The sequence below is a fragment of the Pteronotus mesoamericanus genome, unplaced genomic scaffold (genome assembly GCF_021234165.1).
Source record: "Pteronotus mesoamericanus isolate MK-2021 breed Mesoamerican mustached bat unplaced genomic scaffold, CSHL_Meso_final scaffold_85, whole genome shotgun sequence".
Taxonomy (NCBI): domain Eukaryota; kingdom Metazoa; phylum Chordata; class Mammalia; order Chiroptera; family Mormoopidae; genus Pteronotus; species Pteronotus mesoamericanus.
This window is the reverse complement of record NW_026555329.1, coordinates 63,941,954-63,965,578: the sequence shown is the minus strand read 5'-3', so window position 1 is coordinate 63,965,578 and position 23,625 is coordinate 63,941,954. Positions and strand designations below refer to the sequence as shown.

At 37.3% G+C, this 23,625-nt stretch overlaps 1 protein-coding gene across 1 annotated transcript in view; it reads left to right on the top strand.

Annotated features, from left to right (window-relative positions):
- Positions 1–23,625, top strand: part of GRM8 (glutamate metabotropic receptor 8) — an 823,740-nt gene that overhangs the window by 353,912 nt on the left and 446,203 nt on the right. The window contains exons 4-6 of the mRNA XM_054564284.1: positions 13,213–13,348; positions 13,811–13,965; positions 15,069–15,206. Of these exons, the coding sequence (XP_054420259.1) occupies positions 13,213–13,348; positions 13,811–13,965; positions 15,069–15,206 (429 nt within the window). The remainder of the gene's footprint in view (positions 1–13,212; positions 13,349–13,810; positions 13,966–15,068; positions 15,207–23,625) is intronic.

Below are 23,625 nucleotides of genomic sequence, written 5' to 3'. Positions count from 1 at the left end.
TATTGCAGCATTTCTCACATCAAATTGTAATGTGTGTCTACATATTGTGTTATTTACTCTGAGTGCCTCAAGAGCAGGGGCCGTGTCTTCTTATTCATTTTGTAACTCCAGATTCCTACAGAGCACTCTGCATGTAGTGAGAGCTCAGTTAAAGCTCTGTGAGTAAGGGCAGGCGTGCCTGGGTTTACGGGGAATAGGAGCCTGTAGGACACTCTTTTGAGAGGGTGTTAATGAGTTAAATTTTTGCCCAACATGAACCAGAATAAAAAGTAGTTTCTAAATTATTTAGTACTGATGGTAGAAAACATTTAGATTATACTATCTTACTTATTGATGTTGTGTTGAATTATGTATATTGAGAATATTTAATGACCAAGGAGGCAGTTGTTGAGAGGCAATAGCAAAGAACAATGAGTATACTTGACCATTAGGATTAGACTCGGGAGGTCTGTATTTAAGGGGCTCAACATCACTAATCATCAGGGCAATGCAAACTAAAACGGCAATGAGCTATCACTTCACACTTGTAAGGATGGCAATTATCAAAAACAGGTGAACAAGCCCTCCCCCCTAAAAGCCTCCCACTACACAACAAAATATAACAAGTGTTGGCAAGGATGTGAAGAAATGGGAAACTTTGTACACTGTTAGTGGGAATGTAAAATTGTACATGAGGGAAAAGAGTATGTACTTTCCTAAAAAAAAAAAAGGTAAAAATAGAACTACCGTATAATTCAACAGTCTTGCTTCCGGGTGCTTATCCGAAAGAACTGAAATCAAGGTCTTGTAAGAGATATCTGTATCTCCATTTTTGTCACAGCATTATTTACAAAAGCCAGAACACATAAACAACCCAAAAACCCTTTGACAAATGAGTGGATTAAAAAATGTGAAATATACATGCAATAAGATGGTATTCAGCCTTAAAAAGAAGGAAATTGTACTATGGTAACAATATGGACTAACCTGAAGAACATGATGCTAACTGAAATGGGCCAGTCTCACAAGAACAAATACTGTCTGATTCTACTTATATGAGGTATCTAAAATAGCCAAACTAACAGAGACAGACTAGAATTGTGGTTGCCAGGGGCTGGGAGAAGTGGAAAATGGGAGTTGTTGTTTAGTGGGTATAATGTTTCAGTTATGCAAGATGAAGAAGTTCTAGAGATCTGTTGTACAACACAGTGCCTATAATTAACACACAGTTTTATGCACTTAAAAATTTACAAAGAAAGTAAATCTCATGTTAAGTGCCTTCACACACACATGCACACGCGTGCGCATGCGCGACACAAGAAAACTTGTTGAGATAGTGGATACATTTATTATCTTGATTTTGATTATAGTATCATAGGTATATGCATATGCCCAGGCCCATCATAAAATTCTGTACATTAAAAATGTGTAGTTCTTTTATATATCAATTATAATCTAGTAAAGCTGTCAATTTTTTTGAGTCTTTTAAATAATTAAAATTTAAGGTAGCTTGCTTTCAAGAACTCTCTTCTCTTTTTAGTTTTATTTGTACCCAAGAATTTAAATATATAACTATATTTTTAACCTTTTTATGTCTCAAACACGTAGATCAAATCCTGCTGTGTAAAATGATGTTGCATTACACAGAAAAACACCACAAGTACATGCATCTGCTTAAAGGCTGAGTTTTCAAATGCTTTTGGTGCCTATTTTTGTTCTATGAAGTCTATTTCTTAGTTTAGTTACTACTCTACATTGGTTGTGGTGCAATTCTTGCTTTAAAGATTTATTTAGCTAAAATAATAATAATCTTTTAGCTATTAGTTCCTTCTTTCTTAAATTGAGAATGTCAGCCCACTGAGTATCTGTTAAAAATGCTATTCTGTGTAAGAACCACTGATTGAAAGCCAACATACGGCAGAATTCAGGTAATGCTGCTAAGAAGAATAAGATACTACTCGCATGCTGGATGGAACACTCATAGTTTACAAGCTTTGGATAGTTGCTATTGAGATGATATGGAGAGTGTCCTATTTGAAGAAGCTATTGGAAATGACTTTGTTATGAACAGATATAATTTAGATACAAAGATGCTTTACCTTTTTCTGAATGGTGGCATTAATACATGGATATGCTTATCGCCTCTTTATTAGATCAACTTACTATATCATGAAATAAGAGCTTCCTGTTCATTCACTTATTACCCATTTAGTGAATGCCCACAAGTATCAGGCTTCACTGGACCCTTGGGATAGATGTGAGTTCTATGAAGTCAGAGGGCCCTCTTTATTGTTCATTGTTAAATGCACTGTGTCTAAAAGCATCTGACATGTTATAGGTGATCAATAAGTATTTGTTGAATGATTAAAGAAGGGTAGATGCCACCAGTGTTAGCTCTCTACCTCACTAATTTAAATGGTATAATTCTGTAATGAAGTCCTAATCTATAACTGAATTACTAATTTCTAAATTAATTATTATAGGCTTAATTCAAAATTCGATGCTATTTTTTTATGTAACTATAATAGGCTTAATTCAAAGCCTAATACTAATTTTTTTCTAGTCCAGAATGAGTAAGAAATTTAAATAGTGCTCTCTCTGATTCCAGTAGTCTTGGGCATAATAGTTTGTCCAGGCAATGGGCTGGAAAATATGAAATTTTTCTTAGAGAGTCTGTTCATATTGGGCATTTGAGTATTTACAGGGAATTAGTTTTATCTTTTGAAACCGTCCCGTCATATTGTTGGCCCCAGTACCTGGAAATCTACTTTAAAAATGGCAAAACAAACAAGTGAAAATTAAAATCCCCAAGCACTCCAAATATAGTACTAAGAAACTAATCCAAATAAATTCAAATGAATACAACAAATTAGTGAAACTTATTTAAAACTAGTCAACAGTTCCTTCCCCAACTGTTCCTAACCCACATTTGCTGTTTTGACCCTTGTAGAGAATTCATGTTTTGCTCACCTTGAAAGATACTTCTTGTTTGGATGGCCTGCTTTCTAGTCTCTCTTCTCTATTGTTTTCTTTTCTCTTCTCTTTCTTTCTCCATGCCCACATCTCATTAGATATTTCCAGTTTTCAAGAGTGAGGAGAGGCAACAAATCATAAGTTTAGCTCTCCCTTGTGGGCACAATTTTTCCTTTTAACTGTGGAACTTTCTGCTGTTAACATCTCCATTGACTGGAATCGCTAGTAAAAGTTACTATTCTATGTACATTTGGGGAGTGCAATCTCAGGTGTCTGCAAATTATGTCATAGATGGGTATTGCTTGGTGAAAGTGAGTTACCATATCTGTTTGAGGTTTGTCAATTTTTATTTTAAATAATTTACAATGAATATGTTTTCTGAGAAAAAATATTGACCTGTTAAGTGCTTATTTAATCCTTTCACAATAGCACACGTGGAAGATACTAGCAGTTTTTCAATCTGCATGTGAGGGACAGAGACACAGAGAAGTCACATAACTTACTCAGTCACATAGCCAGTGAGTGAAGGGCCAGGATGTTGTGCCCCAGAGATGACACCTGTAACCAGCATCCCACTGTTTTTCTGAGTAGATATTTAGGTCTGTGATGAGCTGTGGCTGAATTAGGAAGCCTAGTGTGTGTGGACACTGATCCTGGGAACCTATCTCAGCCCAACCTGCCTCCAGGGCACCAGCATCTACCTGAGAATCTGTGGAGACCAGCAGGGCAGGAGTGGAGCTCTCTGTGAGGCCCTTTCCGTAGTGGATTGTCCCTAATGCTGCTCTTCATGGGATACAGAGGCGAGAAGCATTTGGCTCATGTGTCTTTCACAGCAGGAGCTTCATTTCCTTATTTCAGTGCTTTGAAAAGAGGAAAAAGCATAAAATGTGTGTGTGTATGAGAGAGAGAGAAAAAAAAAAGAAACAGATTTCAGTCTAATTTTGCTCTTTTAAATCCATGTTGTTAAAGGTAACACTTTAAAGTGTGAGATAAATCTCTTTCACAAAGTGCACTTTAAGCTGATAAACATACACACTTTCATCATGTTGTGCGCTTTTCTGCTAAGTCCCAATTGTACACCACCTAAGGAAGTGAAAATACTTTTATAAGAGGCGTGATTACACTTATATGAACCTTAGAGCAAATTTAACTCAACTATCAACAAAGGACCAATTACTTTAAGCCAAAACTGTTATTTTACTTATGCTTCCAGAAAGATGGAAGAAATGATGCTAAGGGTAATTAGAGTGGAGAGTTGTGATAATTGTGATTTGTAATAAGAAATTTATATTTCGTCCTTGTCCCTGTTTTTGGTACAGCACTTTAAACTCTTGGAATTTCTGAAGTGATAAGTGTGATGAAGGTGTCTTTTGTTATGTTAACGAGGTGACTTTGGGCAAAAAATCCTTAGTTAACCTGGGGATGGGGCTGGTTGCCGGGAAAACCAAAGGTAACAAACCAGGGAGGACAGGAGTCTTAGAGGACTGGACCCTTAACATGTGGATTCTGATGCTGTGTCTTGGTGGCTGGTGTCAGGCTGTGTTGAATTGCAGCAAGTTGGGGTCCAGACAACTGCTTGGCAAGGGAGAAGTCTCCCCACTGTCAAACTGGAATTGGGATCTGCAAACTAAGAGTTTATGTACTAATATTGTTTTTAAGGGAAAAAATAAAACATATTTGGTTCTGCTCATTGCTATTATCTGAGGGTGCATTCATAAGAAATAATACTTGACACTATTATTAGTTAATATAGTTAACTAATATAGTTAAATATGGGTTCATACCCATGTTTATTGGTTCAAAAACAGTTTGCTGTAGACATTTCTTGATGGTCAATCAAAAATGTTTACCAATAATTTTTTAGCAATAGTTTAAGTTATCCTCTTTAACAACTGATAAAGAGCTAGCTAATTATGATGATTTGTTTATGCACTGAAACCAAATTCTGGCATGCAAATCTAACAATTTATACAACCAGAGGCTTGACCTGATATGCTTAGAACTTAACTTCACCAAAATTGTGAAACAACTTGAGATACTGGTATAATCATGCTGTTTAAAGAATTACACTTAATATTCTATATGTAGCTTTGTAAGTAATTTTGTAGCCAGTGGAAATGGGGTCCTTGTGGTGTCAAGAGAAAAGCATTTTCAGAGACCGACATGTGAGGATAAGGTCTGGTTGGAAGATTTATTTAGGTAAAAATAGAAGGTTGTCCCCAGGTCCCCAATGTCTCATTACTGTTTGTCTTTGCTGTGGAAAAAATCCAGCCTTGTCTTCATCAAGCCCAGAAGGAAGGCCACTGTCCAAAAGTTGAGTGCCATGCCAAAGCTTAATGGAGTTTAGTCCAGATCTTTCCCCACCCACTAGTGTAGTCTGTTCCCTGTTGCACTGTGGTTCGCGCTGCATTGTTGTAGCCAGGCTTACACTTGGAGTTTGTGTGGCTCCCAGGCTGTGCGACTGCTGTGGAGAGAGAATAGAGAAACAAATGAGGTGAGCTTGTGTTACTGGGTGGGGGGAATAAGGGGGAGCGGTGGAGAGAGAGAGAGAGAGAGAGAGAGAGGGAGAGAGGGAGAGAAAGAGAATGAGAGAGAGAGAGAGAAAACACTTTTTATTATGCTTGGATTATATTACCTTGGGCTTGGGAAGGGCTAGGCACTTTCTCTAAATAACTATTCAATATGCCAGTCTTTCATGCGCTGATGTTGGGTCCTTCCCCTAACCAATCCATCTCCTAGAATCTTCTGGGGTTCTGTGTCCTTAATGCAATCTGATGTTTTTCCCAGGCTAGACTGATAGGTCTTCATGGTCTGTCTTGGCTCCTATTGCACATGCCTCAAAATAGAACTACCTCCCTCTATGTCATCTAGGTTTCTACTTTATTATTCTACACACTCCCCTCCCCCCCACTGTAATCTGCAGGGAACAGACTGGTGGTTCCCTGGGGAGTGTGTGAAGCTGTAATTTCTTAGTGAAGCAAGCAGACTTAGTATCCAGTTCAGTTTTGTAGCTTATTATGCTTCGTAATATCTGATTCATTTTGCTCTCTTCCTTTATTAATATCTAGCTACCTATGCTAACAGTTTCTTTCTAATTACTTAATCTTTGATTTTCATCACAGTTGGAATTTGGTGCTTTGACATCATTTCTTGTTTTACTTTTTTCCTTGGACATTATTAATATAAATTTTATTCTTAAAAATAAGCGACAACTTAAAATATGATTCTTCATCTGTTCAAACGGCTTTAAAAAACTTCTCTAAATACCAGAGAGTTTTATGACTCTATTTCTCCTCTCTGAGCTGGCTACAATTCCAGCCTTTTATTATTTTGATACATTGCCTTTCTCTGTGCAATAAGTCTTCTTTAAAGAGGGGTTTTGCAATTAAACAATAAAATGCTGTTAATTATTTAACTTATATTGTCATTTCAGAGATACCTCTTCATTTATCTATAAATCTTAATTTGTATATGTGGTGAGTCTCCCATCAAATCAGATCTCCATTCAGTGAAGATATGTTGCCCTTGCCTCAGGGACCTCTCTATAGTTCCGCGAAGGGTTGTCAGGCTACAGAGAGCTGCCTTGCCCAATGTCTCTGCCCCCCTACCTAGGACTGCCCACATCTAATGATTGATAGATGTGAAGGTATAATGGCTCACCTTCCTGACCTAATTTGGAAACAACTCTGGAGGCCATCCTAGCCTCAGAGCTCCCTGTGGCCTTGGTTGTTTGTCTTTGGGCCACAGCCAGCTGGGCATCTCTGCCCAGTCCTTCTGCATTGCTCAGCACTCCATAGAGTAGATGCCAAGGGTAAATATACATTTTAAACTCTTTCTAAGGGACTGCCTCTGGGGAGCCCAACCTGCAAGAATATTGTTTCAGATTTTAAATTCTACCCAATTAAAAGTCTCTAAGCGAATGTTTAAATGAAATGGAATGTGTGGCTACTTCTACAACTTTACTTCTTAATAGTTGGCATCATAAATAGTTTAATAGTGTTTGCCATTCTTTTATTCTTTTAAAGAGTAAATTCTGATTTTTTCAACCCAGATCTTTGAAATACTTATGGATTTCCTTTGAAAGGGGACTGGGGTCCTTCAAGTAGAAAATTATGGAGTCAGAGAAGAGACCGTGACTAAATTTTAATATTCTCATATTGAGATTGCCCCTATCACATTGTGATGACCAGTAATAAGCAAACAGTGAAATTTAGTTATTTATAGACACAAGTCTATAATATAGTCATTATAGACAATGGGCAGGTATCACTGCTCAGAATTTAAAATATTTGATAATATTATACAAAGAATGGTGAAGGGTTTAAGAATATGACCTATTGACAAGTCCATGTTTTAGATCTAAATATCAACTGTCTCCCATTTTGGGTTTGGTTATGATGCTTATCTGGTCATGGTTATTGATAATAATAATAATAATAATGTACCACATTTGTATAGGACTTTATCATTTTACCATTTTAATTTTATTCGCTTGACATCCTGGGTCATAGTTATTATGAACCTGTCACAGAGCTAAAGAAACGGAGACATAAGAGACTTGTTCAAGGTCACACAGGTCTTCTGACTCCAAGGCTATTTTCTTTCTCATTCCAGCATCTTTCTGCACTATCAGATCAACACATTGAAATGAACCTTTCATCTCTTGGACAAGAGATGTTGGGCTACTTGCACATGGGTCTCAGCTTTCTAAAGAGATAAAAATTATGAATGGAATTGTTTACAAATTTGCTCTTGCATCATTAAAAGCAAATTATTGTGCCACTTTAAAGATGACTAAACTAAAGCTAAGGTGACATTCTAATTCATAGAACCCTGTTGAAAGCTATTTTGGGAGATAGAGCCCATTTCTTTGGCAATTTCCTTTCAATTACCTGGTCCATTTTTTTATGCCATTTATTTTTAAACGTATTTACATGCATTTTTTCCCCCTTATTTGGCTGAGAAAGAATTTGAAAGCAGGATTGTCTCATATCTATTTCCCTATATCAGCAGTATCTATTTCAGGTCTTGCTTTTATTAATTAACAAATATTTGTTGAAGTCTTTGTGTACCATGCAGTGGTAGGTGTTTGGGGGGTATGGTGGTACATGTAGAAGACCATGTTCATTAGTTATGGAGCTTAGAGACTAGCGTGAAAGCAAATAACAAAATTTAAAAAAATACAATATTGTGGTTGCTGCAGTGCAGCTGGGGAGGGGAAGACTAGAGAACTCAGGAAAGTCTTACCAAGGACGGGTATTTACAGGGTCAATTGGAAAGATGTTTTTTTTTTTCTTTTTTAATAGGAAGCTCTATTTTTTATTTTTAATTTTTGATATTATAATTTTAACAAAGTTAAGGTACATTTTATTTATTTATTATTTATTTATTTATTGTTGAGAGTAGACTGGCTACATATATACTAAAGAAGGTTATGTCAGTTCTATATTCTGCATGAGATCTAAGTATTTTTAATTAAGTTCTTAATACTCAGTAGAAGTACTGTATTTATATAGCTATCAATCAGATTTATAAGGGGTAACCTGCTGGGTTTTTAAATGAGTCTTTAAATTTGCTTTATCTTATTTGTCAATTATTTGTATCCACTAAACCATTAAGCAACAGGTATAGTCCATTACTGATGGGCAAGATGATGGAAAAGTCTGGCCTTGGAGTCAAATGGATCTGACTTTGAACCTGGGTTCCAGCCTCTTGCTAGCTGTTAATATCCATGTTTCTCAGTTTCCACATCAGAAATATGGTGATAATACCAACCTTAGAGTTCTGCCTTTAGGAGTAGTGGGGTATCATAGAGCGGATGAGACTGGGAAGGATCCATCTCATGTGTGTGAAAGTGTACCTAAGCTAACAGTGTTCAATTGAACAAATGGTCTTTTAATTATCATCATAGAATCAAATCAAAAGGAAACAACTTTACATAGGCAAGGAAATCAGGAAATTGTAGAAAGCAGTGAGTTATAAATTCCTCCATCCAACATTCTTTTCCTAAGTGCTAAGCTTCAAAAATTATTTCCTGCAGAACTGAGCACACCTGCAGAACAGGAAAGGCAGTGTCCCTGGAATTGCACACAATCAGTGCTCTTTCAGAGTGAGGTATGGCGAATGGGTGCAATAGGCATGGTCTTTGATGGAGGCAGCTCCTCTTCCTGCTCCCCACCCTGCGAGTCTAAATCAAGGCGGAGGGTCTATTGAAAAATAGATAATGAGTATTGTAAGAAAATATATTTTTGATTAAGCCTGAATGTTTGACTAAATTTCACTTTTTAGAATTGAACTCTAACAGTATATTATGACTTCTTATGAATCCATAGGACTATTTTGGCAGATGGCATTGCTTATTACTGTATTTTAATATTTCTTATGCTGTTGTTTTTTATCATTAGATAATTTTACATTTTTATTTGGCTTTTTAATGTTAAATACATCTTGTAATTTAATTATAAGATTACTGAGGACAAGCAATCTTTGAATGTCTGTAGCTCCTGAAACATAGTAGACCATGAGTGCTTATGAATGGATTAACTGCCTGGCTTTGTGACGGATATGAAGATAGAAAGTGTGAATGAGTTTCAGGGCTAAGAAAAGAATCCTAATCTTTTAACGCTAGTCACTTCAGAAGCAATGCAGTCCATGATTTAATAAAATATCCCTAAGGCACCAAATAGCCAAGGGCCCTGTGGAGCAGTTTCTCCGTAAGTATTTGTGCAGCCAAAGTCAGTTAATTGTGCAATCCTGCTTTCCTGAAACATACAAATGGGCCAGGCTGACAAATATCAGGTGAGGCAGAATATAATAAGAAAAGAAATGGATTTAGACTATGTAGAAACCTAAGTTAACTAACAAGAGTATTCAATAGCTCCTGAATGAATGAATAAATCAATGAATCCAGACTAAAGTCCATGCCTGGATTGACTGTTTGCCTTACATGAAATAGTCATAATAAAAATTTTCCAGCCTTCAATTCTTCTGGCTATGAAGTCAGTAGTAATCTCAGAATGATATTTAGGATATGGCATGTCTTTAATGAGATGCTTAAGTAATCACAGTCATTTAATTAAAAGGGCAGTCATACATTAAAACAGCTATTGTTCCCTCGTGGGTATTACAGTTTTGGTCTTAGGTTTCTATAGCTACCTAATACTTGCAGTCACCACAGTTTTTTGTCTGTTATTTGATTTTTAAAGACATTATGCATAGTTTTCAACTTACCGCTAGACTTTGTCCCAACAGTTTCCTCCTCGAACTACGTGACTGTTCCTTTCCAAGTGCTGTTCACTGGTCCCTTCTCCAAAGCTAGTGGGTTTTCCTAGCTCCATCATCCCTCTTTTCTTATTGTTGACTTAATTATTCCCTGAGAGTGATCTTTTCACTATCAACACTTTAACTACCTACTGTGCCAGCATCTGACAAACTTATAATTACCTTTCTCTTCTCTGCTTAGCTCCAGACCCACTTTTTCAGTCTGATGTTGCATAGGTCCTTCAAAGACAGCCTTCCCTGAGTCAGAATCATGCTTTTCTCCTTCATGTGCTGGCTCACTCTCCTATTTTTCCTGCTTGTATAGTGGTGGCATCACATAAACTGGTTACAAAGGACAAAACCTTAAAGTCATGCTTAGTGATTTCTCACTACCTCTCACTTAGATCAAATCAGTACAATGTAAATATATACAGCTTTTATTTGACAGCTCCATCTGCTCATCGTCAGCTCAGGTAGCATTGTATTTTCCCTTTGCCTGTCTGCATAACCTCCCAACTGGGCTCATTGCCTCCTGTTCTCTCCAATCCAGGCTTCTTTCTGCATCAGCAATCCTCAACCATTTTTCATCCATAAAGCACATTGATGTGACATATTCTTATGGGCTACTAAAACACTTAGTGAGGAACTTAAACATTTTAATTATGTCTAATCTTCTGCAGGCCCTGCACAGCAATACATGATCTGGCCCTTGTCTACCTCTTACCTTTGTCTCACACTTCTCTCCTCATCATTCATTAACTCCATGGGCTCTCCCCTTCCCTTAACCATGTTCTTTTCCCCGATTCTCTCTTCTTTCTGACCTCAACTAAGTGATACCACTTTAGGGAATCTTTTCCTGAATGCTGCTCAATCTAAATTAGATTCCCTTGCTATGCCTTGGCCGGGTGGCTCAGCTGGTTGGAGCATCATCCCGTAACCAAAAGGTTGTCGGTGGGATCCTTAGTCAGGGAACATACCTAGGTTGCAGGTTTGATCCTGGTCGGGGTGTGTACAGGAGGCAACTGACAGATGTTTCTCTCTCACATCAATCTCTCTCTCTCCTGCCTTTCTCTCTTTCCAAAATCAATAAACATATCCTTGGGTAAGGATTTAAAGAAATTCCCATTGCTCTCCCTTGTGGGATTTGCCATAATTTATAATTATATATGTCTCTCTTTTTTTTGCATTGAGCCTGGCTCATGCAAACTTCTAAACTCTCTGAAAGCAGAGACCATATCTACTATATTATTCACCATTGCATCCCATGGCCCCCTCATAGAATCTGACAGACAGTGGGCACTCAATACATATTTACCAAAGGAGTGAATCAATTATCTCAACTATCAATGGCATATCAGTAGGCTAGCTAACTACAGGCCCCTTCTATGGGTTATGGACAGTTCCCACCCCTGAAGAGCATACTGTAAGGTTAGTAAGATTATTGCTATCACAGATATAATTTGGACTGTGTGGTAGCCTAAAGAAAAATAAACCTTCAGTACTCCAGAACTGTTAATCATATATTATTTCCACACATGTTAAGTCTGATCACAATATGCTGGACACACATTGGCTGGTTCATAGACATTTCTTCTTTGTTCAGTTACCTGAGATTTTCCCCTAAAGCATAAAGCCCATTCTGTAGTTCTCCTGCTTTGAACTTTAGTGGATTACTCTTGTTTTCAAGATAAAAGTCCTAATTATTTGGCATGTCTAACAAAGTCATTCACAAGCTAGATCTGACCATTCTTTCCAACTTCAAACCCCAGTTGGTCTCTATCACAGACCATGATCAAACAAGGTTCTTTCATACCTTGGCTTCTTTCAGAAATGTTCTACTTTTGTCCCCATATGGCTGTGTATTTGCCCTTTAAAATCTGTCTCTCTCAGGCATTTTACTTATACCTTCTGTGCTCTCATTGTATGATAGATTCTCTTCCAAAATTTGTCACATAGTCCATGATAATTTATTGGAATGTCTATCTCCCAAACTGGATAGTAATTCCTGGGTTAGACTCTATATCCCCAGTGACCAGCCTAATGCTAATATAACAGTACCTAGTAACTTTTGGGTAACTGAATGCATTGCTAATTATTTGGGAGTAAAAATGCCTTTGCCTACTGAAGCAATGGTATAAATGGTGATTTAATACTCATCTGACTCAAAAAGCCTGTTTAAACCATAATAGAACTAAAACATATTGCTAATATTGCTTTTTTCCTAGTATTAGCATATGTTTTATCTCTGCTCTATTGCAACCGAGAAACCTTTTTCTTCTTCTTCTATTACAGCCCAGTGACAGAAATCTATTCTAAACTTTCCTCTTTGGTCTTTTTTTGCCCTAGAAGGAAAGGCCAAAAGAAGATTTATTTTCCATGCCATAATAATGGAATGGGATTTCTGTCATTTTGATTTTCATAGTAGAGACATTTCAACTTAGAACTTGCCTGTGTCCCAAATAGCCTTGAAGACCACTTGTTCGATAACATCATTATGCTAATGCACAAGAATCTTGCTATACTTACTATGGGCTATAAGATGAAATTATCTTTAAAAGAGCTCTCCTAATAAATAAAAGCAGCTAAAGGACCTTCCTATTGGTGGTCTCCTGCATAAGAAAGACTCAAGCTTTATATGAATCCAGACACTTGTCCTTCAATTTATGTTAAATGAATTAAAACAGCCCTTCTTCCTTGACTCCTTAACTCTCATCACACTTTTTGTTCACTGGTTTTCTTATGGACATTCACAAAAATAATGTTTAAACTTCGGAAAAAAATGCTCCTGATCTGATGTATGATGAAGTAATTGATGTAATTTAATTGATGCATACATTATAATGCAAACAAACATAATTTCTTTTAATAGGTGAAAATAGCAGATGTTTTGAGAAACAATATTCTGTACCAAATCATGTGTTTTTATAAAGTGCTAAACTCATTAAATTTGTTAATTAAATGTCCTTTCTGAATTGCTTTCTTCTTTTTTGAAAAAAATAGGTGGTGTTTGCATTGCTCAATCACAGAAAATTCCACGTGAACCGAGACCTGGAGAATTTGAAAAAATTATCAAACGCCTGCTAGAAACACCTAATGCTCGGGCAGTGATTATGTTTGCCAATGAAGATGACATCAGGTGCGGATTATTCTCCTTCCTTATGTAGGATCAGATTTGTGGCCCACATGCTTTTTTCTAACATATATATAAAATCTTGTTCAATATAAAATCTTGTGAGATTTCACAGGAATTTCAACATTCTTATGCAATTACAGATTGCCTTCTGGTGCATGGAGACACAACAGCCTTCTAGTTTCTAAGTCTGAAATGTCTGTAGAGTAAAACCTGGGGACTGAAAGAAGTGAGAAAAGTAAGGATGATAGGCAGAATAAAGTGAATGAGGTTAAGAATAAAGCTAATTAGCAGGTGCTGGAGTTAAAGTCACCAATATATTTCCTTTAGGAGATAAGGCAGTTGTAGACTAATTGTTTAATGATGGCTGACTGAGTGTATGTAACTTGATATAGCTGTCTTGTAACATTCATAAGTGTAGTGATTCTTGATAAATATGGTATGTTTTATTTATTTTTATTCCTATAGGAGGATATTGGAAGCAGCGAAAAAATTAAACCAAAGTGGGCATTTTCTCTGGATTGGCTCAGATAGTTGGGGATCAAAAATAGCACCTGTTTATCAGCAAGAAGAGATCGCTGAAGGGGCGGTGACAATTTTACCCAAAAGAGCATCAATTGATGGTAAGGAAGCACCATAGAGAATTTGTTTTCACTCCAACTAAATCAAACTCAAAGGTAAACCAGAGGGTCAGCATATAATGAAACACACCCATTATTGATGACTCTGGATAGAATTTTCAGCTCTGATGGCAGAATTGCCAAAACAGTAACTACTTAACCCAGCATATTTTTTCTCATTAGAGGAGTACCTATTGAATCTTTTTTAAGAACGGCAAGTATTAGTTGGCCTTATATAGCTCCGTGATGTTAGCAATTTCCATGATGTTGCCCTCTAAATTCTCATATTTCCATGGGCATCCATGATGGTTACAGCACTGTTGGAGAGAGAGTGCTTGCTCCACAGAAAATGAAGACATTATGCTAGACTGACCCTATGGATAAAGTAAACACTACAGCAGGGAGGTGAAGCATCCTTGAAAGGCAGTTTGTCTCCCAAATGCTTTTGCCAATGATCTTGATAGTGATTGAAATTCCCACCTTTCCCATTATCCTTTTGAGAGAGGCATTATTTCCAGGTGGTCTCCCTTCAATGAGGTTATTAACTTAGCAGGCTGACACTCTAGCCCATTACCCATGACTCCAGAAGATTACATTAGTACTGATTAGTTAATTGAATTAGCTGAAAATGGAACATATAGGACTGATAAATTTTGAGGTGGATAGAAGTATAGAAGCCTAGAACATTACCTCCAGTGAGGAGAAAAAGATAGAAAAAAAGACAGAGAGAGAAGAAATATGAGAATGAAAATGTCCAAGTTGGTTCTGAATAGTTAGCATAAGGTCATGAAGTTGCCGATCGCTGCCAGTGGGAGACGTAGAGGACAGGGAGAGGCTGACACCAACAGCAGCCTTTCCTGTTACACTCAGCCCCAGCGCCAGGCACCCGAATGGTGAGTGGTTGGGAGTGGAAATACCGTCCACTGATTCTTCTTGGTTTTGTCATAAGGGAAGCTTTTGGTTCTCCCCCGTTTGTGTTATAACACATTTTGGTTTTTTTTTACGCAATAATCACAATATAACATAATATCTATTTAAGATTTCTGGTAGTATTTGGTTTTGATTATGAAAGAATATTAAACTCATACCTTTCTTCTTTAAAATAGGATTTGATCGGTACTTCAGAAGCCGAACTCTTGCCAATAATCGAAGAAACGTCTGGTTCGCAGAATTTTGGGAGGAGAATTTTGGATGCAAGTTAGGATCACATGGAAAAAGGAACAGTCATATAAAGAAATGCACAGGTAGCCACTTAAATGTTTTCCTTGGTGTATATGTTTTTTCATTATCTGGAAATGGAGTTTTTCTGTATGGATAATAATGAGGGTACGTTCTGTTTTCTTGTGTCTCTTGTTATGGTTTCCCAGCAGGGCTGAGCATACACTGATCATTCAACAAACTAATTGGTTCTTACGGTCAACCAAGTATTTATTGGATGTGGGCCATATGCTGTGATATTTTAGTCCTATTAAAAAAAACATTTATTGAATTTCTAATATTGGAAACGCACTTTATTGGGATTGGTGAGATAAGGACAAATAAGCAAGACATGATATTGTTCTCTAGGAGCTTAAAGTGTAGTAAATAATAATTTGCTGTAAAACACTGTTTTTTAAAAACTATTTTAATTCATGTTCCCTATAATACTATTGTCTCTAATATCCTGCATAGCACTAGTAGCTATATTTTTTTAATGATTTATTTTATGTATCTTGTGCTTAAAAATAGTGATATTAAATATTCATATTTTGAATATAGGAATTAAACATTTTAATTGCACTTATCATAATTGTATACATAGAAATATATGCAATATTAAAATTACTTAGAGCTAAGTATTAAATTTAGCAAGGCCACAGATACAAGGTCAATATAAACTTTTCCATTTTATATATTATAATATTAGATACATTTTATATATTATATATTATATATTTACATTTATATATAATACATATAAAATATAAAATATATAATACATTTTATATATTATAATATATTAGAAACTAACACATGGAAAAGGAAATTTAAAGGCTACTGTTTATAGCATGATCAAAAATCTATAAAGTGCTAGAGGGGTAACATTAACAAAGATTAATAAATACTCTGCCAGGGGTGTCCAAGATATGGCCCATGGGCCACTTCAGCCCAGGATGACTGTGAATGTAGCCCAACACAAAATTATAAATTTACTTAAAACATTATGAGATTTTTTTTTATGTGATTACATATTGTAAAGTATTTAACATGTGACCCAAGACAACTCTTCTTTTTCCAGTGTGGCCCAGTGATGTCTAAAGTTTGGATACCGTCTACACTGAATACTACAAAACTTGAATGAGTGCTGTACAACCACGCATCCCTCCCTCACTGCCATATTTAGATATATTCTCCCTTCCCTCCACTCATTTCCTTTGGAAAGAGCTGTTAAAATAAAAGATGTGCTATGAGAAATGCTGGAGTGGACATATGAGCAGAGTGAGGATGAGGATGTGGAGGGCTATGCCTTTAGGTTTCCTGTGTGTTGGGCGCTGTTCTGGGAGCTGGAGTGATGGAGGAAGACAAAGTCTGTCTGTGCTCACAGAGTTTACATTTGAATGTGAGGAGACAGACACTACGTAAGTAAATGTATAGAGGAACAGAGACTTCCAAATGCTGAGATGCGTTTACAGGAAATACAACAGAGTACATGTGAAAGGGTGACCAGGTAGTATTGGCAGGGAGAGAGGCGATTAGATTGTGCAGTCACAGATTAGATTGTGAGGTGGCATTTGAGATGAGACCTGAATAGCTGGAAGGTGTCAGCCATGCAAAGATAGGATCAGCCCATTGCAGGATCTCAGTCAAATCTCTTTGTTCAAGGTATGGAAATAAATGTATAGGGAGGCTGGAGTGAGTGAAAGTGAGGTAGTGAGTCAGAGGGAGTGTGAGGGCAGATGAAGCAAAAGGGATAGTCTGGGGCCAGGTAATGCAAGTTCCTGAAGTTCTTTCTTGAAGCTCCAGTGCTGAGGTGTTTGGACTTTATCCTACAGGTAGAGTTCCTTGAGGCTTTTTATCCAGGACATTGCTCGGATGCCTGTTTCAAGAAGATACCTTTGGCAGAAGTGTAAGTAGGATTGGAGATCAGAGAGGAGAAAGGAGAAGGGCCAGTTAGGGCCCTTCAGTAGTTCCGGCGATGGGCAGTCATGGCCTAAGTAAGGACTTGGGACTTGCGGGGAAGATCACGGTGGACAGAGTGTAGTAGGTGGTATTTACGCTACCTGGTGAATGATTAGTGCGGTGAGTGGTAGGGTGCTGTGAATGGAGATGCTGAATATTAAATCTCTACCAGGTAGTTCTAGGAAAATGGTGATGAACTTAACAGAGAAGACAGAATGAATGGTGGATTTGGAGGGACTAACGAATTTGGTAGGCCCTATGGAACTGCCCAGCAGGTGGCAGCATAAGGTCTGCCCCACAGAGTGTTCAGTACTAGAAACACATATTGGGGAGTGGCAGATGGAGACCTGGGAGTTAAAGATGGGGGCAAAGACGTAATTGCCACTGGAGATTGAGCAGAGATGAGGGATGGCAACTGAAGACTCTTGGGGAGCAGCTAGGAAAGGAAACTGAGTAGGTGAGTTTAAGAAAGAGATGAACTGAAAGCCAATGTTTTCTCAGTCTCCAGGAAATGAGATGGGGTGCACTCAGTTTCTGTGGAGAGAGGCAAGGCTGAGGCACAGGAAGTGAGACAGAGAGACTCAGATTGTGATACGGAACTGGAATAGAGGAAGTAGAGGAAAGAATTCTTGTTCAAGAAGTTTGGCAGAAAAAGAAAGTAGATATGGTAGGAGAACTTGGGAAAGAAGCCAGGGTTGCAGAAGTTTTCTTTAGGATACAGCACATGTAAGCATGTTTTCAGATAGACCCAGTATTCAGAAAGAATAACTAGAGCAAGATACATTAAATGTGGAGTAACATATTGATAGGAACTTTAGGGGGAGGCATGAAGAAGAAGGTATTATTTTTAAATAATATGATTAAGTTGAAAAAAGTACAGACAAATGTATATAAGCAGAGGGGGAAATTCTACAATTAAATGCTAAATTTGCACATAGATATTAAGGATGTTCAGAAAATATATGACTAAGTTCAAGTTGTAAAATTCAAAGCTTCATGGAGGAGGTGAGTGCTTGCTAATAAAGACTTGAAAGGAGCATCCAAGATGAGGGACAAGGTAGGTCAGCAGGACAAAGGCATGGAGTAGGACACAGAGATGTGTGAGGAAGATGGAGAGCTCCGGCTTATTGGAGAGAGGGTGCATGTTAAGTAGTGGGAAATAAAGAGGGGCCACTTTATAGGAGGATTTGAAAGGAGAGTTTATGAACAGAGTACCCTCTGTGGTTTCATTCAGGTATATTTGGCACTGTGTTTAATTCTGAACTCAATGTTATTGTTTGATCATCTACACATTCATATTCTATTGTTGTTTAGATTGCTTAATGAAAATCTACCAGTTAATGAACTGGGTGAACGCAGTTCTTTCTACATGCATTACATATAATACAATTGGTAGGAAATTAGTTATTAACTAATCACATAACTTTTAACAGACTATTTTCAGAATACCCAGTTTCTCCAAACTCATATTTTCCAAAAATGTTGGTATGTATAGATGTTCTTTTAGTATCTGTAAATGTATTAGATACTTATTTCAGTTGTGAATACTGAACTGGGTTGTAGTAGAATCCTGACTTGATGCCATGTCTACTTTAGATTCCTTTGATTTATTTGGGTGTAGCAATCTGTCCAATTAAAACTATTTCTAGTGCGATGAAAATGATATTTATTCCAAGTGCTAGGGCAAACATACCCTTAGGGAACAGGGTCAATAAACAGATTTTCATCCAAATTCCACTGTGGATAATGCTGAAATAACTTGTTGCTAGGTAGAAAATAAGTATATAATGCAACATCCTAGCTTAATTTAAACAAACAAACAAACAAATAAACAGTAACACATAAACATTTCCAAATGGTGAGAGAAGATGCTTGTGCCCCAAATTACCATCAAGGCCCAGTTTTCTTCTCTGTTTTGGGGAAAGAGTAAAGATAACCTAGCACCTTAATGGTCTCATGTCCTTAAAAGGAAAAATTGACAGGATATTCATGAGTAGAAGTGTCTAGGATGTGAAAATTACTTATATTTCCCATTTGTCCAATTCCATCTGATTTAGAAATGAATGTATACAGATATGCAAGTTTCAAAATTTGGCCTTGCAGGATTCACATTTTAACCATTCACAATGAGTCAAAAAAGGGACTCTGTGAAAGTGGGATACATACAGTCCTTTCTGCTGTATTTAGAGCATCATTTGTGAGTTATGTTTTGAGTAAAGTTATACCTTACGCAATGCTAATCTGTGAATGTAATGATTTCCTTCCACTGGAGGCGATACTGGCACGGCGTATTTACATGGGAACGAGAGCTCTTCCCAGCAGGGTAGGGCTCCTGTCATATCAATTTTCAGGAGACAGAAAGTCTTCAAGCAGTGAGGAGCATCCTCTTCCTAAAATTAACTCAGCACAGTTGACTGCAATGATGTTCCCTCCTAAAATCTAAGGAAATCTTTCAAAGTGATATTACTGTTAACTTTCATATTCTGGCCACATTCCAAAGTGAAGTAATTCCTACCATCCACTTAGCTATTTATGTAGTTGTTACTGCTTCTGAGGGCTGCTGAGTTCTGAAAGCTACTACTACTTAATCCTACTTAAAATTCCCTTTGTCTTCTCAAGAAGAAAGGAATCTTTTATACTTGTTATCAGTGGTGGTGTTATTTTATAGACATTTATCTGACCTCTTCTTTTTTCCCCTCCCTTGCTCCACTCTCAGAGTTAATGCCTTTCTACTTCTCAGACAGACATGCACACCTTCCCTTGAGAATTATGGCTCTTCATCATCTCTCCCTGTCTCTGCACATTTTTCATACACCTGTTTCCCCATTCAGGCCTCTGCCTGAACTCTCCTTCCACTGCTCCCCTTCACCTCATTGTTTTCTTTTTCCCACCTTTTCTCTGATCATTTCTTTACCTGACATTGTTTTGTTCAGCAAGACTCTCACTGGCAGTGGAGAGGATTGTTTTGTTTTGTTTTGTTTTAGGTCTCACTTAACTTCCTTAAGTGGCCGTCATGCTGAGTTTTTGTCTTTTAGGGAGGCCTAATAGTGAGATTGGCAGGGACCTGAGTATGTGCAGCTGAGCTGGTCCTGGAAGGCAAACTCCCTGCTGGTCATCCTGTTGGCCTTGGCTTTCACTTCCCCATCGTCACTTGCAATGAGCTCTGCCCTTATTAAGACAACATCCCCTGGCCAACCCAATAAATCCAGTCGGTTCCATATTGGATCTTAAAGCCTTTCTTTGCTCCATCCATCCATCCACCCATCATTTATTTACTTTTATTCATTTATTTATTTATTTATTTTTGGGTAGCCTGCCTTGTACCAGACACTGTGCTACGGATATAGAGACAAAGAACAGATCTCCCTTGTCCTCAGGTTGCTCACACAGACATATACTCTGTCTTATTGAATTTGAAGTGCTTTCCTTGTTTGTTGGGTTTCAGTCCCCAGCAAGGAGGTTGGGACACTGGTGTGCCTGACACGCAGATGCTGAATGATGATGAGCAGATGCTACTTGAAATGGCCTATTGATTCTTATTTATGATGATAGAAATAATGGTAATGGAAAAAGCAATGTACAAATATGTTTCTTCTCATAAACAAATGGTTCTGTCACTGAACCAAACGGCAGGCTCAATAATTAGTTCTCTGAAAGGCCTGTCAGTTTTTTTCTAGGGCCAGGGTAACTAGATATCTTTCAGGTATAACTACCTCTCAATAGTCCTCTATATGCTTTGGGAGACTATGAGGGGTGGAAGCTTTCACCCATTCACCCAGGACTCATGGAGACCATGTGAGTGAATTGGGTAGTTAGTGAGGGGGATGGATACACACAGTTTGACTTGGTGATTCAGAATGAAAGGAAGCTAAGATAACGTTCCCTGTGTTAAAATGTGCCCTGCCATCCCCGTTTGCCTCTTGCCTAGAGTAAAACTCTGCTGGAGACAATGTATTTACATTAACACCATGAAGTGGCAGTTAGCCCACTTGCTCCTGTTCTTAGCGAGTAAAATAGAAGAAATCCCAAAATTACATATTTATGCCACTTCTGAGATTCCATATTAAATTCCAATAGACACATGTAAGATAACAGAACAGACATTGATTTTTGAGACATACTAGATTTTAGAATTTTACAGCTGGGATGTAAAATCTAGACCATCCTCTCATTTTCTACATGAAGAAACTAGAACCAGAGAAATTCAGTGAATTGTTCAAAAAATAACACTGTCTCAGAGCTGCAACTAGAATCCTCGTATGTTTTATTTGAATTTGTGCTTGACTTTTATATCCTTGATTTATTTTATTATTTACTTATTTCAGGGTTTTACCACATAGTGGAAAAGTATTTTTCTTTTTTCTCTTCGTATTTTATGTATGACAGAAATGAATTATGAAATTTTACATTTACCAGCTATAAAGGGAAATAAAAATAATGTATTGGTGGTTACCTTATCCTGTAGAAAATAGTAAATATTTTAATATTCTTCACACTGATTTTTAATGATATATATAGTATTTGTGAGTGGGTCTTGAACAGAATTAACTTTTTCATCCAGTTTGCTGACCCCTTGCCATTTATAAAAGTAGAACAAGAATTATATATAAAGATATAGGAGAAACTATTCTTAACCTCCCCCTATCTATTTTGTACTCACCAGTTATGCTTCTTATGAAGAAGCCAAAAAGCTTATATATACGACCTATGCACATGAACTAAGGGGATGGAATGCTGGTGGGGGGGGCATGTAGGAAAGAGGGGGATAAAGGGGAGAAAAAAATGGGACAACTGTGATAGTATAATCAATAAAATATACTTAAAAAATAAAAAAAAAATAGGAGAAACTATCCACTGCAAGCTTCCATAACTCCAAGTCCAGTGGCCCTGAGTTATAACCATTCACTTTGCTAAATTAGTTAGTTTGCTCGTTTATTCATTTGTTTATAGAAACATAGTGTAGGAAGCACTATAATGTATAGTAGCATTTCCAGAACTTTGGTGTGAATACAAGTCACCAGACCACCTGGTTAAAATGCAGATTTTGATGTTGTAGGTCTGTGGTGAGCGAGCCTGCATTTCTGGTGAGTCCCAGGTGATACGGATGGTGGTGGGCTCTGGGCCATACTTTGAGTAATGGGGGGTATGAGATTTAGTTTATAGAGACAGCAGTGACAGCTGACATTTACTTAGCAGAATCAATAATATTCAGCTATGTTAAACATTACTGATAAACCCACAGTGTTCCATAAAAGATCATCTAAACAAGACTTTAAATTGTCAAATGTAAAAACTTACAATATAAAGCCTATGTTATGTGTATAATCTCCAGTAAGTATTTAAGTCAGTAAAGACTTAAAGATACGGTATTGTGTATGTATGTGTGTGCCTGTCTCCTCATTAGAAAATTGGGAGTGGATAGCTCAAGTTTAAAGAAATGTGTACAGATACACTCGTGTTTCCAAAATTTGCTAAGTAGATTGCAAAGTTTGCATGCCAGGATTAAAAAATATTCTGAAAACTTAAAAGACTGCACTGTCAGTCATAAATGCATATAGATAAAGGAGTTGCAAAGGTCCACAGAGACCACTTTTCTCACTTCTTTTATTTTGCAGAAAAGGAAATTGAGGTCCATCTGACCTAAGTGAGTTGTCTAAAACCATAAAGCCTACCTGAAGGTGATGATGGTACTGAAATCTGATTTGACATTTGATTCTTTCCTTAATCCTTTCCTGTTCTGAATGAAGGCCTTTCCCAGCAAGGGATTGAATTTCACTCACCCATTCTACTAATTTTTTTCCTGTTCTGGTGGCCTGAATGTTTCCCCAGTGACCATCTAAGGTTAAGGATTCCCTCTTTGTGAAGCTCCCTGACTACTAGGGAGGTCAGATTGGTTCTCATGGTCTGAGAAGCACTAATACTGCTTGAATTGTAGAAGCATAAGGAAGTACCCTCCGATTAGAGGCAAATTTATGGGTATGCACATAAAGTCTCACATTTTTCAGGAAGTAACTTAAAATAGAGGGAAAATGAATTTAGGAGTCTAGGAGTCCCTTTCTGTAAAACATGCAATGGACTCTGGCATTAGCTTGATTGATTGAATTCACATGTGTCTGGATAAACAGGATCTCCAGAATATTATACTGAAGGATCAGAAATGAAAAGGGAATATGGGCAATCAGGTGACATAAATCGTTTTTGAGAACCATTTATTTGAAAACACAGTGAGGATGAAGCAGCGGGTAGAAAAGTATAGAAGCATAAGAAAAGATTGTCTTTCCTTCAATGCCTATTAAACTGCAATGGAGAGAGCCAATTCATTAAAAAGAAAAAACAAAGAAAGAATATACAAATGGCTCAGCATTAGGAAGATGTGATATTCCTAACCCCTAAAAAAAGAGTACAGGGCAGTTACATATAAAGGGCTCATTATTTGCATTATGAAAGGTGAAGAGGTGATTAGTATGATTATTATTTCAAACAGAGGGAAGCACACAGGCCGGT